Here is a 22,944-nt window from a genome sequence, read left to right as displayed (position 1 = left end):
AGCTTTTGGCCCCACCTCCCCCACAGGGGATTCACTACCTTGCATAATTAACTCTGTTCGGCCAATAGTCAGAGAGAGGTCGGTAACTGGATAACCACTGGGTGGATCTATGTTAATCAAAGGGCTGCTTTAAAGAAACTCTGACAGATTTTTCCCCCCGCACAGTTAACCTCTCTCTATGTGCAGTTACTAACATGTTGGCTTTGAGATGAGAAAAAAACAAAAAACAAAACAGAAAAAAAGCTCACACAGTATACAAAAAAGAAAGCAAGAGAATATTAAGCTTGGTTTAAAGTATGAATATTTGACAAACAGGATCTTTAAGTCTTAATAAACACTTCCTCGTGCATATTTGTAAATGTATGGATGTTTTTATTTGAAATAAATGAGCAGAGATGCTGCATGCGGTTGTGAAAGTTTACAGTTGTTTTTGACTGACAATGATGGGAACTTTTTAACATTGCAGAACACTTCGTAATATGAGATGATGCAAAACTTTCAAACAATTCCACTTCATATTTGCATTAACTGATAATTAAACTTAGTTATTCTCATTTAGATCAATTAAACAATGAATTTCATCGTGTCAGGAAACGACCACTTAACCATGATAACAAATGAGTATGCAGATCAATCAAAACCCAAATTAACAAAAGGTTTTCATCACGGGGTAATTGGGCAGATGAAGTTCTCCGAGCCACGAAGCAATCCCACAAAACAATGTGGCACATCCAGTTCACTTCCAAACAATGTGCTTATTGTTTGTTGTAGTTGAGCTTTCTCGCAGATTAGCGTAATCCCGCGCGCATGTGTGTCTGCGGGGCGGCCGCGAACGCCTTGGCAGCGCGTTTTGTGCGCTTCCAAGTATGGCTGTGGCTTGACGCAAGCAGATGTTGGAAAGATTCCAGGAGGACAGCGGAGGAAGAACACAGAGGCGCCACATACTTCACTGCCTACACACCGGGTTGTAGCATCTGAATGAAATATTCCTGACGCCTTCTCATCTCTCGATCGAGCTGCTCTTTGAGAGCCAGCACCTGGGGGGGACCAGGAAGGAGGAAGAATGTAGATTATAATAAGAGGGTAAGAGTCGGTGGATATTTTTACAGCTGCAGGTATAATACCTGTTCCTCGAGGTGTCTGACCCTCTGGCAGTGAGCCATCTCTCTGGTCTCCAAGGACAGCTCTGCCTGGAGCCGACTGTCCCTCAGGCGCTCCGTCTCTAAATCCAGTTTCCTGTGATGATGGGCTGTCACCTCCAGGAGGTGCTGTGCATGAGCGCGCTCCATCTCTGGGATTTGGATCTATCAGCAGTTTGTTCAGTTTTCAAGGATTGAAAACAGAGAGTAGAAAGAAACAGATAAATCGGGGAAGGGGTAAAAGTTGTTCACTTTTTCTTTTGTAATCAGGAAACTGAAGGGACTTTTTAAACTGACAGTTGTTTTTTCCAACCACAAGTTAAAAATAATTTTTAGTACAAAGAAAATCAGTAACACTTTATTTGACGGCGTGTGCATAAGACTGACATGGTACCGTCATAAACATGACATAACACCTGAACATGAAGGAGTCTTCACAAAGACGCCTTCATGTTTGTGACAAGTGTTTGTGACAAAATCTGAAGAATTATATTTTTGTTCATCGCTCATTTATTTAAGAAATTAAAAACAATTAAATGTAATACAATGTCTTGCAAAAGTATTTATATTACATGAATATTTTCACATTTTGTTACAGTCCTGTGACTGATTTTTTAAAATGTTATATTAGGATTATATGTTGCATACCAAGAGGAGATACAGAAGAAGAAAAAACATATTTTAATATATATTTTTTTTACAAATCTGATTCAGATAAGCAAACACATCGGGAGTAAGTTGAACAAAGATCAACATATCTCGTGTGTATTTGCTTGATGATTTTGATGGCGGTATTTGACAAGATGTAATGTTTACTGCATGTTTCATAAATGGTCTCATGATGTTTTTATGATGTAAAGCACTTTGAACTGCCTTGTTGCTGAAAATGTGTTACACAAATAAACTTGACTTGACTTAAACCTGACCTTTACTTTGGTACCCCTAAATAAATACAGCAACTTTTGGTTGTGCACTCCACAAAAATGACCTACATGAAAGAAGAGATCCTGATACAGCATTGGGAAGTCATTTTTAAAGTCTGCTGTTAGCCATGTAATGGACACAGCAAACATGTGGCAGTGCTTTGGTCAGATGAGACCGCAATAAAGCCTTTTTAGCAACCTTAAATTTTTACGTGTGGTGAAAAAAATAACACTGTCTAATGACTAAATAGACCATCATTAGGTGAAACATGCTGGTGACAACACCATGCAGAGAGGATGGAGCTTTTTTTCCAGCAAGGATGCTGGTCAACAGTTATGGAGGCTGACTAAATACAGGGCAACCTTGAAAGAAAGGCTGTTATATGCTGGCACAGACATAACTGGGACAGAGCTTCAAGCTTCACCTTACCCTGATGTTTAATGTTTCAATTGCTGACATTTGCGTTTTTGTCATGTAAAACACTTTGAACTGATTAAACATACAGCCAGAATGAAAAACAAAAGGTTTTTCAAACCAGATGTTAGAATTGATGCACTGATCCGATAACAATATGTCCTGATACAGGTATTGGTATCGTGACAATGTGCCCAATAGTAGATCTATTCAGTCTAATTCTATGCCTTGTGCTCCAAAAGACGTAATATTTTATTATTTATTTTACATTATATTTAGAATTCCTAATTGCATTTCTGAACCATTTGAAAGAAAGTTTGTTGCAGTTTTTTATTTTATTTTTATGTTTGAACAAATTAGTCAGGCTATTGTTTTCAGTTTTATTTTCTATTTCCCATTGGGCGTTATAATCCTAATTGCACTGACTGAACAATTAGGATTATAACGCCTAATTATAACTTTGAAGCTTGTGCTTGTGAAGCTATTGGTGTATTTAAGTGTGCTGCGCTGGTGCAGAGTTATAAAATAAATGGAGAAGTCAGTACATTTGTGTCTGTGTTTAAACAAAAAGAAACATTTTAAGTTAATTCAGCACAGTTTTTTTTTTTTGCATTGGACTGGCTGATGTTAACCTCAGATATCGGGATTGATATTGGAAGGGAAAAAAGTGGATCGGTAGTTAAAATGGCCAAAAATCCCAATGAAATACATGAAAGTGAGAAAAAGATCAAAAGACATAAATATTTTAACAAGCCACTATAACACATGAGAGCTAGAATTGATTGAAATTTCCCATTTCCTTTTTTTCAGAGCACGTCTTCCCTCATGGCCCATGTTTAGAGGATCTTCTTACCTGGAGAGTCTGAACTACTCTCTGCTCTTCAGTCAGCTCTTTCTCCAGGCTTTGCAGTGTCTGCTCCAGCTGGGCTTTCTCACTGGCAACAGATGCTACCTCCTCTTCTTTTCTGAGTCTCTCCAACTCCACCTGTCAACAGAGCAAAGGTAACAAATTCACCATAACTCTTCCGACATTCAAGTTCTAGTATGTTTGTAGCACGAATCAGCAAAATTTTGTTTCTTTTGTGGATCTTTTAGGACAACGTTATACCAAAAAATATAGCTAATATGTAGCAAAAATGATTAAATTACAAAAATAATTTGTTCCTGCAAGACTCAGTGTACCTGCATCTGCATGTATTCATAGAGTCCAGAGTGTGGCAGCAAGGTCTCTGAGCAACACTAAGCACATACTACTTCAGTTCTGGCTTCTTTTGTATAAAGGCTTCCAGCAGTCGCAGAATTGAATTTAAGATACTTTAATTACATTTAAAGCCAATTGTGGCTTGGCTTGCTCATATAATTCAGATGTTTCAGATTTATTTTTTTTTCTTTTGACCAAAAAAATCTTTGCAAAATAAATCTTAAGATAGAAAGTCTTAAATATATATATATATATATAGCATTCTTTAAAAAGTACTTTCGAAATGAGGCTTTTAAAATGAGAAGACTCACTTTCTCTAATGTCTTTCTAAGTGCAGACTTGTCTTTACTGAGGTGTGTCAACGTCTTCTCCATCTTTGCTTTCTCGTTCTGAAGCTTTTGCAAAGAGCTCTGCATGTTGGCGAGCTTTTCCTGCAGTTCCTTCTTCTCTCTGTCGATGTGCATGGACATTTGGAGTTGAGCCTCCTCCTGCTGCTTCTGACTCTGTCACAGAGTTTATCAATTCATACTTCAGAAAAGAGCCTCGTCCTTTGCAGCATCACTCACAGGAGTGCAGTGTGGCTCACCTCCTTCAGCGTCCGGTTACTTTTCTCCAGCTCAGATATTCTATCATATAAATCCTGTTGTGCTGAGTTAAGGTTCTGGGTTTGCTCGGTGAGTGAGTAGTTCAGCCTCTTACTCTCTGAAAGTGCGTCCCGGGTTTTATCCAAGCTCTCCTATGGATATACAGATGTTCAAATATACTTTTCAGAATCACACAATTTCATGAAAACATTGCAAGTTTGTACAATAGCCCTAGGCTTTTATTAGTTCTTTATGTTATAATGAGATTTCTCTTCAGCAAATCAAGAGATTTCTGGTCATGCTTCATTTTGTTCCTAATGTTTGCTTATTTTTATTTCATTGTCTTAATATTTCAGAACAATACGCAGGGTTCCCTCAACTTTACCTTGTGAAAAATCTACACTTTTTCAGAAAATCAGACTATTGAACTCCGATTGATCCTCAACTTCTGCAGTAACCAATAGCAACAACAAGGTACTGTTTAACATATTAATAGATATAATGCAACAGTGGTGAGAGTAGTCAACGCTCATGGGTGCCACCGTATATGTACTGTATTTATACTTCATGTTCTTACATTCTGTAAGATGTTTATGCTCATTCTTGTAGATTTTTATGGTCATTTGTGGATATTTTTTATGCTTATTTTGTATGAATTCTGTAATTTCATTTTTGAGTTGCCTCAAAGGTAACTCTTAATTCTAGTCATTGAGTCAAACAAAATGTAATTTTGTTCCGTGTTCACTGTAAGTGGGTTGTCTGAATGACAAATAAAAGTTCAAGTCAAAGTCTGAAACTTTTGGATTTTTCCTTTAGGTGAGTTAAAATTACCTTATATTGATACTTTTGGCAAATAGTATATTTCCCTAATAGGGTTTTATTCTCTGTTTATGCCACAAATCATGAAGCAGCATGTTGATGAATTTGCCTTCTGATTTGGTAGTGTGGTAAAGAAATATTTCACAGCTTTTTGGGGCTCTGTACCAACATAGATCAATTCGGATTCATTATGTAAAATATCAAGTATTTGTCAAATGCAGTTAGCCCAGTTTGTAAACTGTGATACATTTATTTTTTACGTACAAAACCACCACAAACCCTATTTTTCTGTCTAAACCAGACCCAGTTTATCAACCAGACAGGTTGTACAATTGTGAAAATGGCTCCTTTTTCTTTTTATGAGTGGGCATTTATTTGTTTTGTTGTTGTTGCTTACTTATGTTGTTATGAATGAACTCAACTAAAAAGATTTTTTTTTAAAAGTTAGACGAAAGTCAAATTGTGACGGAGAAAGGCAAAGGACGTGATTTAAATATTAATTCAAGTAATTCTCCATGACGAAATAAAGTCTGGAAAGAGAAGCGTTTTTCCATACTCAGGTTTTCTTTTCCAAACTTATCTCAACATGCAAAATTCCTAAATAAAATTTCATACATTTCCAATTCCAGAGAATCAAATAAAAAAGTATAGAGATTGTGACGTTAAACGGTGTGTCAGGTTGTTGCCGTCGATAAGGTCTTTTAAAGTTGATACTACTTTTAGCAAAAACTCTCTTTCAAAAACTCTTGCTCTTTCTGAATCTCCTCCTTCAGGTAGTCATCACAACGTGGCTCTTCTATTAGCCCCTTAATAATGTTTTAACCAGTGTAAATGAGAAGCTACTCCTATAATGAGCTACTTCTCATTATAAGTACCTCCTGTAATGCTATTTGCATGTCTGGCTGACATGGAGACAGTGAGATGCACAGTTCCACTAGGTGTTTGCTAATTGCTACTGGCTAGTCTGAAGGAGCTGAGTGGTGGACTGAGGGAAAGGCTGCTCTGCGTGGCAAAAGCTTGGAAGTTTGGAAACTGCAGCTCTGAGGAGAAGCTTTATCCTCAAAGAAGGATCCCCAGTCGTTTTGCACACCTGAATGGTTGCCGTGGGAATACATGCAAGAATCACGGCAACACTCCAGATATGTTCAAGGTGATGGAACATGATGTAGAGCTAAAAAAAAAAGTCGATTTTACATAATACTGCTCCTTTAATTCATATTATGAGAAACTGTTCAATACACTTTACCTGCAGCAGTCTTCGGTCCTCCTCGCTAGCAGTCAGAGCCCTTTGCAGCTCGGTTACTTGCTCATGCAAACATTCAGTGTTCTTCCCGGTCCGACTTATGGTATTTGAAAGCGTGCGAACCTGCTCCCTCAGCCCATTCTCATGCAGGTCAGCTCGAGTCAGCGACACCGTCAACCTCTCCTCGCTGACCCTGAGCGCTGCGCATTGATCTTCACTTGCGCACAGTTTTCGTCTTGTTTCTGCAAGTCTTTCCCGAAGTGCCGCAGCTTCTGCATCCAGCTCTGCTGTTCTGAGGTGGGCCCTCTGTAGCTCACCTTGAAGGGTGCACTGAGATAACTCCATGTGGTTCGCTCTGCTTTGCGCTGCTTCCAGAGACTTTTTCAGTTTCTGGTTTTCAGCATTTGCACCCATTTCTAATTCCTGCAAGACCTCCAACTTGTCCTAAAGAAGATATTTCACACACTCGTTTAGCAGACCTTCACATAGGCAGCACAGTGTGTGTTGCACATCATTGCATTCCTATAAAAATGTCCTAAGTCGTTTTTTGCCAAAAGATGATTTACGCCAAATAAATAAATAAATCACTTTTGGCAAAAAAAAAAAAAAAAAAGACTCAGGCCATTACTTTAGGTAGGTGATGATATGCAGAACATCACCAGATGTTAAAAAGACATCTGGTGATGCATTTTTAACATCACCTGGTGTTAAAAAGACATCTGGTGATGCGTTTTTAACATCACCTGGTGTTAAAAAGACATCTGGTGATGCGTTTTTAACATCACCTGGTGTTAAAGAGACATCTGGTGATGCGTTTTTAACATCACCTGGTGTTAAAAAGACATCTGGTGATGCGTTTTTAACATCACCTGGTGTTAAAAAGACATCTGGTGATGCGTTTTTAACATCACCTGGTGTTAAAAAGACATCTGGTGATGCGTTTTTAACATCACCTGGTGTTAAAAAGACATCTGGTGATGCGTTTTTAACATCACCTGGTGTTAAAAAGACATCTGGTGATGCGTTTTTAACATCACCTGGTGTTAAAGAGACATCTGGTGATGTGTTTTTAACATCACCTGGTGTTAAAAAGACATCTGGTGATGCGTTTTTAACATCACCTGGTGTTAAAAAGACATCTGGTGATGTGTTTTTAACATCACCTGGTGTTAAAAAGACATCTGGTGATGTCTTTTTAACAGGAAGGTACAGCTATGAAAAACAAGTGTAATTTATTTATTATTTTGTATTAATTTGCTCATTGGGTTTTACATTTATGTCTTCATTGCAGAAAATGACTCTGTATGCCTTTCTATGACATAAAAATTACTTTCAGGGCATTTTAAGGGGCAATGGCCCCCTCTGCCATTTTAAGGGGCAATGGCCCCCTCTGCCATTTTAAGGGGCAATGGCCCCCTCTGCTCCCTTCTTGGAGATGCCACTGAACAATGCAACATAAACATTAATGTGCATGTTTGAAGACAACTTTAGTCTCTTGGAAAATCACTATCCCTATGTCTTTAACATACCTGCAATGACCTGCATTCAGTCTGAGAGGCTTGAAGAGAAGTCTTGAGTTGAGCCAACTGACCCTCAAGGTTTCTGCTTTCCTTCTCTTTACGATGTGCAACATCCTGCTGCAGGGTGAGGGACGTTTGCACCTTATGCAACTGTTGTGCCAATTCTTGTTTTCCTATAGCAGTAAGAACATTGCATATGTCTGTCAATAAGCAACTGATATTTTCTGATTGTTGGTTGGGACTCCTTACCCTCCTCTGATAGCCTGAGGGAGTGCTGTACCTCCAGCAGCTGGCTGAGCGACTTCTCCTGAGAGACTTTCAACTCAGTCACATGTTGACTCAGACTGACTATCTGGGCCTGAGCTTCATCCTAAACCAAAAAGATGATTCACCGTTAGGATTTTGTTAAACATGTTAAGAATAGGATTACAATATGTTAGTAAGACTTTGAGTTATACCTTTGCTCTTCTGGCATCCCTGAGTTCCTTCATGAACTCCTGCAAAGTTGCTTGCACATATTTCACATTTAATTCTTCATCTTCAGAATTAAGCAAGGGTAGTCCAGACTCTTTTGGTCCATACTCTCCCTCTGATAAGAGAAAGCATGTCTTAGTTTCCATACTTTCAAAAGAAACAAAGACAACTGCAGGGTATCTTCACTCGAAAAACACAAAACCTTACCAAGTATTTTTCTTGCGCAAATATCTTAGTACACTTGAAGTAAGACAAAACTAACACACAATTAACTTTTCACCAAAATATAAGAGCTTGTTTTAAGTCAGTCTCCTCTATTAAGTCTCCTTAATATTGATAAAAAGTACTAGTTTCATTGGCAGATTATAACGTTGGAAAAATGTCTTGTTGTAGTTGAGACAATCTGCCAATAGCAGCAGTAATTTTTCATAAATTTTAAGGAATTACTGACTTAAAACAAGCTCCTACATCTTGCCCAAAAATTACTTGCAAGTTACTTTGGTCTTAACTGTACTAAGATATATGCACTAGAAAAATGTTTCAAAGGATTTTGTGTTTTTTGTAGTGTTGCAACATGATACAATGTCATCTTTACCTGTCACATGGAAGTGTCTCCTTGAGGGAGAGGAAGATCTTGTTTGTGATCCACGTTTGTGCCACAGCCCCACATGGTTGACACCAACAGTGCAGTGCAGAGCTGCATTCAACCCAGCCAGCTGGTGCTCCAAGTCCCGACATGTAGCTTTGCTCAGAGTTAGCTGCTCCTCCAGGCTTTGGGCCCTGTTTTCAGCCAGACTGAGTGCGACAGAAAGTTTGTTGATTTGCGTCTTGGAGTCCTCCAGCTCTTCTTCTAGCTGAGCTGTGGTTTCTCTGTGCCTCTGGTCGCTCTGCTGCTGATTGGCTTCTCTTTCGTGCAGCAGCTCTCGACTTTGCCGCTCAGCTGTTTCCAGTTTCATCACATGACACTGCAGACCTGCAACCTGTGAACAAAGCCACAGTCCTGTCTGTGTGCACTGTGCAGGTGATGTGTTGTGTGGTGACTTAAATATCTTAATGTCCCTTATAATATTTTACTTTTAAAGACAGGACAGTGTCGTCAAACACATTTGTTGAGTCCTGTAAACTAGCTGGACTTTACGGCTTACATCTTTAAGTACATGAATGCAAAAGAAAAAGGTGATTTAGCAAACTATGAAAGCATAGTTTGGAAGCTTTAATTTGCAAAGTCATTTGACCTTCATAACACAACCACAGTGGTTAGTAATAGGGATGAGCATGTATTGTATTGTTTATAATTTATCATGAAAAATTTCTTATGATAGGAATTTAGATCTATTGTTGTCAGAATAATAAATGTCAGTCACTGATGGTAAATAAAAAAAGAACTAAATTGACAGTATTAATGGAAATGTTATTTTAACTATTAAAATATATGTGCAAATTCACAATTAAGGTTTGAATGAAGTTACTGTGTCCTGCTTGATAATATAAATCACACTTTTTAAAGTAACTGGTCTCCTGAAGAAGCCTATTTCAAATTGGAAAGTTTTTCAAGAACAATATTTGTGCTTACGGCTCTATGAATGCTGTGCCATGCCATGCATGCAGTTACTTAAAATATAAACAAAAAGTTGTTTTTTTTAGTCATAATCTTTGTTGTTTCCACAACACTACCAGAAAATATCACAATAAAATTCTCCATAATTAGCTGTTCCCATTAAGCAAATTTATTTTTGTTATTCCAATTTGTGCAGTTATATAGCCAGAGGAACCAAACAACTTAAAGGGACCAGAACTAAAGGAGAACAAGAATAACAGAATGAACTAAAATGCAAAATGAGAACACAACAATAAGTAAGAAGCTAAACACAAGGAATGAATTAATAAAACATGACCTAATTCATCTGTGTTCCTTATGGGAACACAGATGAATAAATTGATTCAGTTCAAAAATACTTTATTGATCCCAAAAGGAAATTAAATGTTGTAGCTGATATTAATTCCATATGATAAAGGGGGAAAAAAATCCAAAAGCCATTAATGAAGAACTCTGAAACAATCAGACGAGAAAACACAAATGAAAAGCAAAACACCAACACCAGTAGATCATTTACCACTTACCTCACTGAGCGCTGCTTCCTTGGCAGCCTCGCTCTCCAGCACTTTCTGACTGAGAACAAAAGCCTCCCGCTGTGCTTCCTCTGCCCTCTGTTCCTCCTGACATATTTGGCTCTGCAGCTCCTCCAGTTCCTGCTTCTGCCGTCTGTTCTCGCTTTCAAGGACCTTTACCTGATGGCATAAAGATTCCACCAACTGATTCAAGCAAAACATGTGAGACAGATATTATAAGTCGAAGTAATCCTACCACCTGTCTGCGTAGTTCTTGCAGCTCTCTGCGGGCCTCCAGATGAGACTTCTCCAGCTCCCTCATAGAGCTCCTCAGAGTGGCTGCCTCTTTGTATGTTGAGCTGCTACTTTCTTCCAAGACGGACTCGTTATGTTGCTTCTCCTCCAAAACTCGTCTGAGGCTGGTCAACATGAGATTAAAGGGGTGTAACATTGAAATTGAGCAGAAATAGACTTTGAGGAACATATCCAAACTTGTGTAGAATGGCTGCACCTGTTATTTTCACTCTCCGCTCTTTTGATGAAAGCTCTGAGCTCCTGATTAGAAACCTGGATGGCTTCTCTCTCTCTGGTCTCATCGGCCAGTTCTCGCCTCAGCTCTAGTGCTTCTTTTCGTAACTTGTCTCGCTCCTGCACACAGCCTTGAAGCTCTCTGTTAGCCTCAGTCAGATCTTTTTTCCCTTCAAGAAGACTATCTTCTGCCTCTTGCAGTCGACGACAAAGATTCTCTAACTTGATGACCAAACAAAAAAAAAAACACAAAAAACACGGAGTGCAATTTAATTGAGGATTGATCTGATGATTACTTATGAAAGCAGTACATTTTGATACAATAGTACACTGCAAAAACAAAATCTTACCAAGTATTTTTGGCCTAGTCTCTACTGCAAATATCTCAGTACATTTGAAATATGACAAAACTCACTTTTCAGCAAAATATTGGAGCTTGTCTAGAGTCAAACATTCCTGGTGAAAAGGTTCAAGTTCTGTTGGCAGATTATTTCACCTAACAGGAGAAAAATGTCTTGTCCTTATGGAATTCCTTTTGTCACTTTCAAATTTATTAGATCAAACAAGTTTCATAAACAAATAATCCTGGTAAATAAAAATAAAAAAATTTTTAAACTAGAAGAAAGTCTGCGACTTCACTGTGGATTAATTTGTGCAAATTCTTCCTTACACATTTGTTTTAAATCTGTCATAACGGAGGATTTTGGACCATAAGCTCATACTGACAGAATCCATCGTCTCATCAGTTACGGCTGGTCTGCTAGCAGCAGTTCCATCCCACCCCACCACTGAGCTTGAATTTCTTTTTCTGAAATGCCGCGTTAGCCTTAAAAGTGGTGCATTAGGATGCACGCCTTCTAAAAGGTTATTTTTCTGTCTCATCAGTCCACAAATTATTTTCCAGAAAGTCTCAGTTTCTGGAAAATGTAAAATGTGCCTTCGTGGGTTTTTTTTTATTTGTTATTTTTGTCCAACAGTGGTTTTGGACTTTCTCATGACGTAAATGCCATTGTTTCCCAGTTCCTCTTCTTATTGTTAAATCATAGACACAGAGCCAAACGAGGATTGTGCTGCTTTAGATGTTTGCTGGATCAATTATAGATGCGCTCTTGTAATAATTTTGGTAGCCCTACTGTGAAGGTTGTGAATGAGGCTCCCACTTTGGTTTGCTGGAGTCCCGAAATCTTGGAAATGGCTTTGTACACTTTCCCCGTTGGACAGACAAAAACGACTTTGTTTCAGATCTGTTTTTGAATTTATTTAGATCCATGCATGGTGTGATGGTTGCTGAAATCTTTTAGATTGCTTTCTGTTGTCCGATAGGTTCTGTTTTTTATAACATAGGTTTAGAGGGTCTAAAAAACACCTGGCTAATCACCAAATTCATTGGTTACCAGAGAGGACCAATAGTTTTTCATATACAACCAGTCTGTTTGTATTGTTTATTTTTTGTACTTTTTATTCTTTTATTGTCTTTGTTTTCTCTTTGTATGTAATCTGGACTCTGAGTCTGTAATAAAATCTATCTATCTATCTGAGTTGAGTACTTCTTTCCTTTTTAAACCCTCCTGCTCTTAATGAATCTCCGCCTACAGGAAGCCATCATAACATTACTCTTTTATAATATTTTTATAAGTGTTTCACTGAGTAGTAGCTCATGTGATGAGCTCAGCAGTTCCATCAGGGGTTTGCTAATTGCTGCTGGCTAGTCTGAAGGAGCTGGGCGGTGAGTCAAAGGCGAGGGCTGCTCTGTAAGGCAGAAGCTCAACTTGAAGATTGCAACTCAGAGGAGGAGCTGAGTCTCAGAGGTGTTGCTTGGTCCCACCAGAAGTTTTGCACAGCTGAATGGTTGCCATGGGAGATTAAAGGATTTCTCAAACATGCATGAAAGAAACAAGGTAACGTACCAAGTATGGTTTTCATGGAAGGAATAACATTATTACATGATGTAAAGCTCAAAAAAGTCCATTTAATCTAATCATGCCCATTTAATAAATTAAATTATCATTTAAAAACAGCATTTTGAACTTTGCTTTTAAAATCAGTTTGATGATCGTAGACATTAATGTGTAAGAAATATATTCTTTATAACATTTAAAATATGCTATTTAAAAGGATGTGTACAGAATTATTAGAAACTCTGTGACCTATATTTTGTTTTATAGCAACGTGTTGTCGTTGGTAGTTGGAGAGGCAGAGGCCTAAACTTATCCAAGCACAGATAAGAGGCTGTTAGGCCTGTAGCCAGGTTCTGTCTCTCCTTATCTTCTCTTTGCAGCTCAGAGTGTAAAAAATCCACACAGAACAGCATGATAGATTACAGCCTACCAAGAACTGGTGGAGGGAAAGGAGCGAAAGGAGGGGGAAAGGGAGGAAGAGTGTTATGTTTAGAGCCCACACAAGATGGTTCTTTCTCATAAACGCTAATGTGAGAAGAAACAAACTAGGGCCGATCAGGCCAATTATCCTTTATTTTATCTGATTTTTGGGGAGAGCAGGGATGGGAGGAGTGGAGAATACGAGACACCAGTATGTGGTTGGGAGAGGGGGACTAGGAGTCCCAGTGGAGCCAGCCTCCTGGTGTTGCGAGGGAGAAAATAAACACTCCCCCGCTGGCTTATTTACACAAGGGGTTAAGTCAAACTTTTATTTCATATAATGGTACCAGGGACTGTGTCCTCCCCTTGTTTTTTCTCTCTCTGCGGTCCGTCTTCGTTGCTTGCGCCCTGCCTGTCCTAGTGAGCCAAATTATGGTCTCTAATTGCATTTTTATGTTAATATTAGAGTCAACATGGCAGCAGTTCCCGCTTGTGGATTTGAAAAAGTAAATTAAAAATGAGTAGGAGCCTTAAGGGAGGGAACCACAACACTTCTCCTTGTACAGCTCAATTCTGCACCTGATGGCACGTCACTGCTAGTAGGTTATTGTAACAGCTAAAGTCAACATCTTCATTTATTAAATGCCTCTTCCTAGACCAGCTCTAATTAATGCAAACTCTTGGAGATGATAGAGGAGGATCAGAGTTTTTCAATGCTAGCCAAGCCAATAAGTTCTTCTTTACCTCACTCTATATAATTCCTAATTTGTCTGGGGGGGGGGACATCTGACATCTTCTTTTTTTTAATGTAATGCGATCTACCCACAGTAGATTTGCGATTGACTGGTAAATTGGGATTGACATATTGAGCACCACTGTTTTACATACAAGCCTCTCTACAGGAAAATGCCAAATCTTGTTACTTCAAATAATAAAATAAAAATTAAAATGACTTCAACAATCTACCTCCTGTTTTGCTTGTTCTTTGTGTTGGTTGAGTTCTCTGATGTTTTCCATGAGACTTTTCCTAATACTCTGATGAGAGGCCAGGGATTCTTCAAACTTATGTTGTAAGTCCTTCAGCTCACACCTAACAACTACTGCATTCTACAACATAAAAAGGCACAAATTAATGAAGCTACATTCACCTCACAACAGAACTAAACTCTCAGCGTGTAGCCCTGACATATTTTTACCTTGTCCAGCTCTTGTCTGCTAAGCGCTTCCCTCTGCATACGCTCCGTCTCCATGCTGGCTGTAGCCAGATCCTGTTGGAGGGATGCTATTTTTTCTGTAAGGGCAGCTTTCTCAGCTTCCTGCTGGAATAAAGCCTGGACACAACGCACTATGAGGTCAGATTAATATATAGTCAGTGGCAAATAAAGCTGGATGTTCTTGGGCTGATAGTGACTTGCCAAAGTTTTCTGATCCTTCTACTTTTCTCTAATGCGTAGTTCTGACGTGGAAGAAAATGTCACTTTTACCACAAATGATAGGCTATGAAGGAGAATATTAAAGTTGCAGCCTGTAACTTTTATATATTTTTTTCTTTTTCTTTTTTACATATTTTCTGAATTATACTGTCACTATGTTGTGACAGTATGTTATAAGATAGACAATTAATAAAAAATAAATCAAGCTCCTCTGCCTTCTCCCTGTGTTCTCAATGGATCCCAGAGGATCTTTGCGCTGTCAGTCAACTTGCAGCGCAGACCTTCTGCTTTCTCATACAGATTTTTCCTGATAGCAGATCTTGTTGTGAATGCTAAGGCTAGTTAGCATAGCCACAGAGGACGGCAGATAAATATATTTTCTGTAACTGTAAGTCGTACACAAGGTTGACTGACAATGCTAAAGATATCCTCCTGGCTCTGATTGGTTGTTTTTGGTCAAAAGCGCTGCATTTCTTCAGACAATACTAGTTCAGTTTAACCCTGGCTTACTCACGCTTGTCCTATGGTTTTATGACATGGTAACAGTTTTAACATACATGTAAATATTATTTTATGAAAATTGCATACTGCGGCTACAAGTGTGACCTGCAATAGTATACAAACCTTTACCCTCAGAGGTTTGCTTGAGAGAACAAGTGACAAAACATTTTGTCACGACAAGAAACATTGCAAACACTTTCAAGAGTAACACTGTGGAGATAAATCACGGTCTAGTGCGGTGATTTATACATGATTGTATTCTTGTTTTTATTTATGTTTGTATTCTCATAGTTATTAATTCTTCTGTTCTTCTCTGCTGTATTTATAAGATACATTATTATTATTATTATTATTATTATTATTATTATTATTATTAATAAATCCATTGTTAACATGTTCCTGCTTTCTATGCTTGGGTCCATCTATAAACAATGTACCATGGCAGGGTCATGCAGGGAAGCATGAATCAAGAGGTTAATGGTGACACTGGCAGGGCTGCAGAGATCCACTGCTCAGGTCTGAGAATCTGTCGACAGTGTGACTATTGGTCGTGGATTTTCTCAAGCTATCCTCTATGGAAATGTGGGAAAACATGTGACATAACAAGGTTTAATCAGAAGAGGCTTCCAAAATTCATGTTCATTGATGCTCTCCATCCAATCTGAGTGAGCTTGGGTAAAGGCAACCCAAAACAAAACAAAGACTCGTTCTTTAAAATGAGGGATTGATGTGACTGATTATGAATAGACATAATGCTTAAAATTTTTATTTCCACTTCACAAATGCACACCTGTTGGTCGTGGTCTCCAACATCTCAATAAAACACTTTGCACATGGGGAACTGGCAAGTTTAGATAAACCTTCCTTGAAATTTGATACAGTAAGTGTTTTACGAGAGAATACCAATAAAATGCTGTCCTGTACTGAACAGTATTCCACTTCCTGTCAGTTTTAAAATACAACTATGTATTATATAGGATAATTCTTTAACATATCCAAAAATACTTGAATAAAGACAAATGTATTTTTAAATAGGAACCACCTGTTGCTTTTTGCTTTCAGCCTGTAGGAGCCTTTGGCTGAACTCCTTCTGCAGCTTTGCCAGCTCATCCTGCACCTGCTGCAGCGCCCTCTGGTTGTGCGCACGCAGCTCCTCGCGTAGCTGCTCTTCAGTCTGCTGCTGATGAACAGCGAGCTCTGCAAACCGCTGCTCCTGTTAAAACGTCAAACATCGGCACGCACTTCAGTTCTGATCTGGAAACAATATCTTCAATATGCGAATGCCCACGACAACAAAGTCGCTGGTGTTATTTTTAAAGCCATTGTGAGTTTATGTGGGAATACATGCCAACAAATGGAGAGGAGTGAACACAAACTGAAGACAGGTTAGACCTTTTAATGTTTTATGTCCGACTGTCATCATAATGACTTAAATGCAGGCTGCTGTAACCAATGCTGATTATGTGTGCACATAAATTAAAACTGTTTACTAGCCAGGTGCTGCACCATGTGCTGCAACATGGTCCACAGGCTGATGATTTACCGTTTGCTTATGTTCGGCTTCCAGCTGCTCTCTGTGAATTTGCTCTGTATTGTTCCGCATCAAAAGGGCATTTCTTTCCACCTCAGTCAGCTTTTCCTCCAACAGTCTTTGTTGTTTTGCAGCTTGTTGTAGCTGTTGTTCGGCATCCACACGCATCTGAGCAGCGTCACCTGCACAAAGAAATAAATGTGTGAACCCCGGGCTAGTAATGAAATACTGAGTTGGACATCACGAAGAGATGTTAAAGTGTTATTATTAACATGTTTTTTGGGGAGTTGCATATGCAGCCCATGTTCAGCCATGTGTTTACCCGGAACATTGGAGCTTAGCACTATTTATCTGATCCATGTGTGTTTGCATGTAGCAGAGAGACCAGGGTCAGCTGAGAAAGCAGCTTCGGTGATACTGCAGCCCAGCTGTTACAGATCTCAGGGCTGAAATATGGATCTCTGGTGGATGGCTGGAAAAGCTTCATGGTTGAGGGGCTTGGCATGGAAAACAGTGAGACCTCTGAGGGAAAAGCCACTCACGCGTCAAGGCCTCGTTAGCCAGACTCAAGCTGGATCTCTCGCCCTCCAGCCTGGTGAGCTTGGCCTCCAGGGACGCGGAGAGCTCCTGGCTCTCGAATATAGTTGCCTCCAGGGATTTCTTCTCTGCTCTGGAACAAAGCAATAAAAAAGCACTGAGCTCTGGAAAAAAACCAAAAACAGGACCTTTGAAACTCAAGGTGGAGAGGATAATAAAATCCAATAATCCACCTCAAACAGAGCTTCCAATAAAACTAGTTTACTTGTAGACTCTTGTAACATGAGTCTCTGCTTTAGAAATCCAAATGCACTTTAGGTCAGATTGCCTTAAAATATACAATGCCATTTGGTTTTACTTAACCCAACACACACACACTTGGGGACTGAGAAGTTAAGGTATGAACCTACATTGACTCATGGCAATGTATGCCTGCCTGCCTTATGCCTGTATGTATATATATATATATATATATATATATATATATATATATATATATATATATATATATATATATATATATATATATATATATATATATATATATAAAAAAAAAAAAATCCCTTCTCACCCACCGCGGGTGGTGATTCTTCTTCCTCTTAGCTCGGGTCCTCTACCAGAGGCCTGGGAGCTTGAGGGTTCTGCGCAGTATCTTGGCTGTGCCTAGGACTGCACATTTCTGGACTGAGATGTCTGATGTTGTTCCTGGGATCTGTTGTAGCCACTGTTCCAGTTTGGGGTGACTGCCCGAGGGTCCCGATGACCACAGGCACCACTGTGGTCTTCACCTTCCAGGCCCTCTCCAGTTCCTCCCTTAGGCCCTGGTATTTCTCTAGTTTCTCATGCTCCTTTTTCCTGATGTTGCAGTCACTTGGTATTGCCACATCCACCACAACGGCTTTCCTCTGTTGTTTATCCACCACGACTATGTCTGGTTGGTTCGCCCTCACCATTTTGTCTGTCTGGATCTGGAAGTCCCACAGGATCTTAGCTCGGTCATTCTCCACTACCTTCGGGGGTGTTTCCCACTTTGATCTTGGGGGTTCCAGTCCATATTCTGCACAGATGTTTCTGTACACTATGCCTGCCACTTGGTTGTGTCGTTCCATGTACTCTTTCCCTGTCAGTACCTTGCACCCTGCTGTTATGTGTTGGACTGTCTCAGGGGCCTCCTTGCACAACCTACACCTTGGGTCTTGTCTGGTGTGGTAGATCTGGGCCTCAATTGCTCTGGTGTTTAGGGCCTGTTCCTGGGCGGCCATGATGAGGGCCTCTGTGCTGTCCTTCAGTCCAGCTTTTTCCAGCCATTGGTAGGATTTTCTGATGTCAGCCACTTCAGTTATTTGCCGGTGGTACATCCCATGCAGGGGCTTGTCCTCCCATGATGGTTCCTCCGCACCTCAGCTTCTGTTCCCCATTGTTTGAGACATTCACTGAGCACATTGTCTGTTGAGGCTTTGTCCCTGATGTATCTATGGATCTTGGATGTCTCGCCTTGGATAGTGGTTCTCACACTCACTAGTCCTCTGCCTCCTTCTGTGCCGTTCGTGTACAGTCTCAGGGTGCGGGATTTGGGGTGGAACCCTCCATGCATTGTTAGTAGTTTCCGGTCTTAACATCTGTGGCCTGTATCTCCTCCTTTGGCCAGCTAATTATTCCTGCAGGGTATCTGATTACTGGTAGGGCATAGCTGTTTATTGCACGGATCTTGTTCTTGCCATTGAGCTGGCTTCTCAGGACTTGTCTTATTCGTTGAAGGTATTTGGTTGTGGCTCTTTTCTTGTGATCTCATCAAGGTTGCCATTTGCTTGTGATATTCCCAGGTATTTGTAACCTTCCTCTATGTCTGCTATTGTTCCTTCTGGGAGTGAGATCCCTTCTGTGGGATGACCTTCCTCTCTTTGTAACCATCCGACCACACTTCTCTAGTCCGAATGACATCCCAATGTCCGTGCTGTATATCCTGGTGGTGTGGATCAGTGAGTCGATGTCTCGCTTCGCGCTCTTGGCGTACAGCTTGATGTCATCCATGTAGAGGAGGTGGCTGATGTTGGCTCCATTCTTGAGTCGGTATCCGTAGCCAGTCTTGTTGATGATTTGGCTGAGGGGTTCAGGCCTATGCAGAACAGTAGCGGGACAGCGCATCTCCTTGGTATATGCCACATTTGATGGATACTTGTGCAAGTGGCTTGCAGTTGGCTTCAAGGGTGGTCTTCCACATCCGCATTGAGTTTGCAATGAAGGCTCTCAAGGTCCTGTTGATGTTGTACATCTCTAAGCATTCGATGATCCAAGTGTGTGGCATTGAGTCATAGGCTTTCTTGTAATCAATCCAAGCCGTGCACAGGTTGGTGTGTCGGGTTTTGCAGTCTCTGGCAACTGTGTGGTCTACAAGGAGTTGGTGTTTGGCTCCTCTGCTATTTACCCCGATGCCCTTCTGTGTCGTGCTCATGTATTGATCCATGTGTTTGCTTATCTTAGCCGCTATGATGCCTGACATGAGCTTCCAGGTTGTGGAGAGACAGGTTATTGGTCGGTAGTTAGATGGGACCGGGACCTTTGTTGGATCCTTCTGGATCAGGATTGCGCCCTTCAGTTAACCATTCAGGGTGGTTCCCGTTCTGTAGCAGCTGGTTCATTTGGTCTGCCAGTCGCTCATGTAGGGCAGTCAGTTTCTTTAGCCAGTAGGCATGGATCTTGTCTGGCCCTGGTGCTGTCCAGTTTTTCATACCTGAGACTCTTTCTTGGACATCTGCCACAGTGATGGTTACCGGATTTTGCTCAGGGAGTTTGCTGTGGTCATCTCGTAGAGAGATCAGCCACTTTGCATTGCTGTTGTGGGACGCCTCTCTTTCCCATATGCCTTTCCAGTATTGTTCTGTCTCCAGCCTTGGTGGGTCTCCAGTCTTGTTATTCCCCTGCCACTGAGAGTACACTTTAGCTGGTTGGGTGGAGAAGAGCCTGTTAATCCTTCTGGATTCCTTCTCCCTTGTGTATCTCTTTAGGCGGCTGGCCAAGGCTTGGAGCCTCTGTTTGGCAGTTTCGAGTGCTTCAGGTATGGGCATCTGGCTGTACTTCTCGGGTATTGGTCTTTTCATTGTTCCCTTATGGAGCTCTGATAGTTGGCTCACTTCCCTCCTTGTTGCCTTGATTTTACTCTTTAACCGTCTTTTCCATGGTGGGTATTTGTTATTGTCATTGTTATTCTTATAACCAAGCAGCTCAAGGATCACTGATGCTGCGTTGGTTTCTGTTATGGTATTGGTAGGGATTGTTCTCACTGCTGCATTCACATTCTCAATGAGACTTTCTGATGGTATTTCACTCAGCCGTTGTAATTGGCGCCGAGGAGGTCTGTCTGTCATTCCTGCCATGATTCTATTTCTCAGGTCCGTTGCAGCCTCGTTCAGCTCTGTTTCCGTCATTGTGGCTGCATACTCCCTCTCTGGGCGGGGGCTTGTAGTTAAGCCCCGCCCTCTCTGACATCCAGGTTCCTCCTCTTCGCCGTAGCGTTTGTGTTGTACTTCGTCAATCTCAAGCTGTGATAGCAGTTGCCGTTTGCGGATGTTGGAACACTGAGCTACTAGCTGTTTAGCACTTAGTGTGGACTGGGGATGTCGAAGTAACCATTCCTCCCTCAGTCTTTGCATATAGCCCCTCCGATCGGGGCTACTTGAGTAGTAGCATTCCAACAGATCCAAGTTTTCACCTCTTGCCCATTTCCGCTTCGTTGTCCGCCTCGTTGTTCCAGTAGCCCATTTATCGTCAAGGTGCTCTGGTTCCCCAGCACCTGACGCAGACCTGGTTTGGCCGGGCGACGTCTGAGCCGGCATGTTTCCTTGCTTCTTTGTGTCTCTCATGTTATGAGGTAGGCTGTAGCTCGAAGGATCTTGCCTAAGGACCCAGACAGGATAGCGCCCTTTTTCCGGTTTCGACCTGGATTCGTACCCGGGTCGACCGGGTGAAAAACCGCTGACTTATCTATTGAGCTATCCTGCCAGCTATATATATATATATATATATATATATACATATATATATATATATTCGGTGGTGACGGAAAGATCTGAATGCCATCCGTCATTTCGACAAATTACAATTCACATCCCTGACCACTTGGTGCAGATGCATGGGATTTCCTCCCACGGAAGAGAGTACTTGTGAAAACGGAAAACCACAGTTTTAGTCTTGCCAACTTCTGATCACTTCTGCTGGAGAAATGTTATACCAGTGTCTATTACCAGAGCGCAGATTCAACCTCCAGATCAACATCAAAACCTGGAGACATTTGATCATGTGCAAAGGTTGCACAATTCAGATCCAGCTGAAGGTGTGTGTTACAACCATAGCAGGAGTTTATATGTACAAGCATTCATCTGCTTGATGTGTGATGGCACGATGTGGATCCTCTGCTTGTTGAATAATAATTAAACCAAATGAAAATTAGATGCAGCTGGATAAGTCATTATTAAAAATGACAGGTAAAATTCTTTACCCTGGCAGTCAAAATGACAGACAATGAAAACGTATATGTACCCCAAGAACACACAGACGTACACACACCTCAGTGCAACAAGCTCCTGTGTGAGACTACAGGCTTTTCGGTCGGCAGAGTTTAGTTCGACTTCCAGAGCAGCCTTGTCCTTGGCAAGCGCCGCCCTTTGTTGGGCAGCTGTCTTTATAGCGGTGGTCTTTTCTTCTAGCTCCTTCCTGCATGCACACAGTTCCTCTTGTAAAGTCTGCATCTGCCTGTTGACCTGAACATGGACATTCACAAATAGAAACCAAATCAAACAAACTGTTTTTAAATGCAACAGTAAACAGTTCCATGTATTGAAACACGGAAGACACAAGGTTTATAAATTGATCCTCAAATCTCAAGACATTTTAAGGCCAGTTTCCAAAATCTGATACCAAGCTTGGCATTTTGCTAAAGGGAGCCAAAAGTGAGAATTATGGGCAAAGTATGTTTTTTTTCACATATTTGTTAAAACTGACAAATATGTTTTTATGAGACAGGTCATTTGTGAAGACTTCCTCCTTGACATACTATTGTCGCCTATCGAACTGCACCGCTCCCGAGTCATCTTGACCGAAAACAGCCAAGCAAAGTCAAGAGGAAGGTCGTAGTGTTGTCAGTCAACCTCATGTACTCGCTGCTAAATGTGGTAATAGAGAAGAAACAACTTACCATTACAGGAAAATCGTTTATCTGCAGTCATCAGTGGCTATGCTAACTAGCCTGAAAACAGTAATGACATAGTTACTTTGAAAAAGTAACTTTAATCGGATTATTGATTACGTCTTGAAAAAGTAACTTAGTTAGATAACTGACTACTTGATTTGGAAAGTAACTAAGTTACATTAAAAGTAACTTTTTTTAGTTACTTTCAGCAGCTGCTAACAACAACGCTCCGCCACCTGTGAAAATTACATTGATCTTTGCCAATACTTAATTGTAAGCTATTTTATAATGGTCACATCAACAATATATCTTCACTTATAAGATTGAACTGAAGGGGAGATTGTGTAATGGTAACAACAGTACCAAAAAAATGTTAGTAATTGGTGTGTTTTTGTGTGGTCCACTATTGTATGGAAAACTCTAAGAAGGATTTCAAAGTCCCTACCAGTCCCTCCCAATCTCCAGGTTCTGCATTACAGTACTG

General features: G+C 40.5%; 1 protein-coding gene across 1 annotated transcript in view; it reads right to left on the bottom strand.

Annotated features, from left to right (window-relative positions):
• Positions 1 to 355: 355 nt before the first annotated feature.
• crocc2 (ciliary rootlet coiled-coil, rootletin family member 2) overlaps positions 356 to 22,944 on the bottom strand; it is a 40,951-nt gene continuing 18,362 nt past the window's right edge. The window contains 19 exon segments of the mRNA XM_044128645.1: positions 356 to 1,037; positions 1,125 to 1,304; positions 3,331 to 3,462; positions 3,990 to 4,181; positions 4,265 to 4,414; positions 6,328 to 6,768; positions 7,854 to 8,017; positions 8,094 to 8,214; positions 8,303 to 8,433; positions 8,914 to 9,298; positions 10,440 to 10,607; positions 10,687 to 10,846; positions 10,939 to 11,177; positions 14,240 to 14,380; positions 14,470 to 14,604; positions 16,250 to 16,420; positions 16,751 to 16,920; positions 17,281 to 17,408; positions 21,839 to 22,032. Of these exon segments, the coding sequence (XP_043984580.1) occupies positions 954 to 1,037; positions 1,125 to 1,304; positions 3,331 to 3,462; positions 3,990 to 4,181; positions 4,265 to 4,414; positions 6,328 to 6,768; positions 7,854 to 8,017; positions 8,094 to 8,214; positions 8,303 to 8,433; positions 8,914 to 9,298; positions 10,440 to 10,607; positions 10,687 to 10,846; positions 10,939 to 11,177; positions 14,240 to 14,380; positions 14,470 to 14,604; positions 16,250 to 16,420; positions 16,751 to 16,920; positions 17,281 to 17,408; positions 21,839 to 22,032 (3,486 nt within the window). The 3' untranslated portion in view covers positions 356 to 953.

Source organism: Gambusia affinis, linkage group LG10 (assembly GCF_019740435.1).
Source record: "Gambusia affinis linkage group LG10, SWU_Gaff_1.0, whole genome shotgun sequence".
In the NCBI taxonomy this organism is placed as follows: Eukaryota; Metazoa; Chordata; class Actinopteri; order Cyprinodontiformes; family Poeciliidae; genus Gambusia; species Gambusia affinis.
This window is presented reverse-complemented; position numbering and strand designations above follow the sequence as displayed.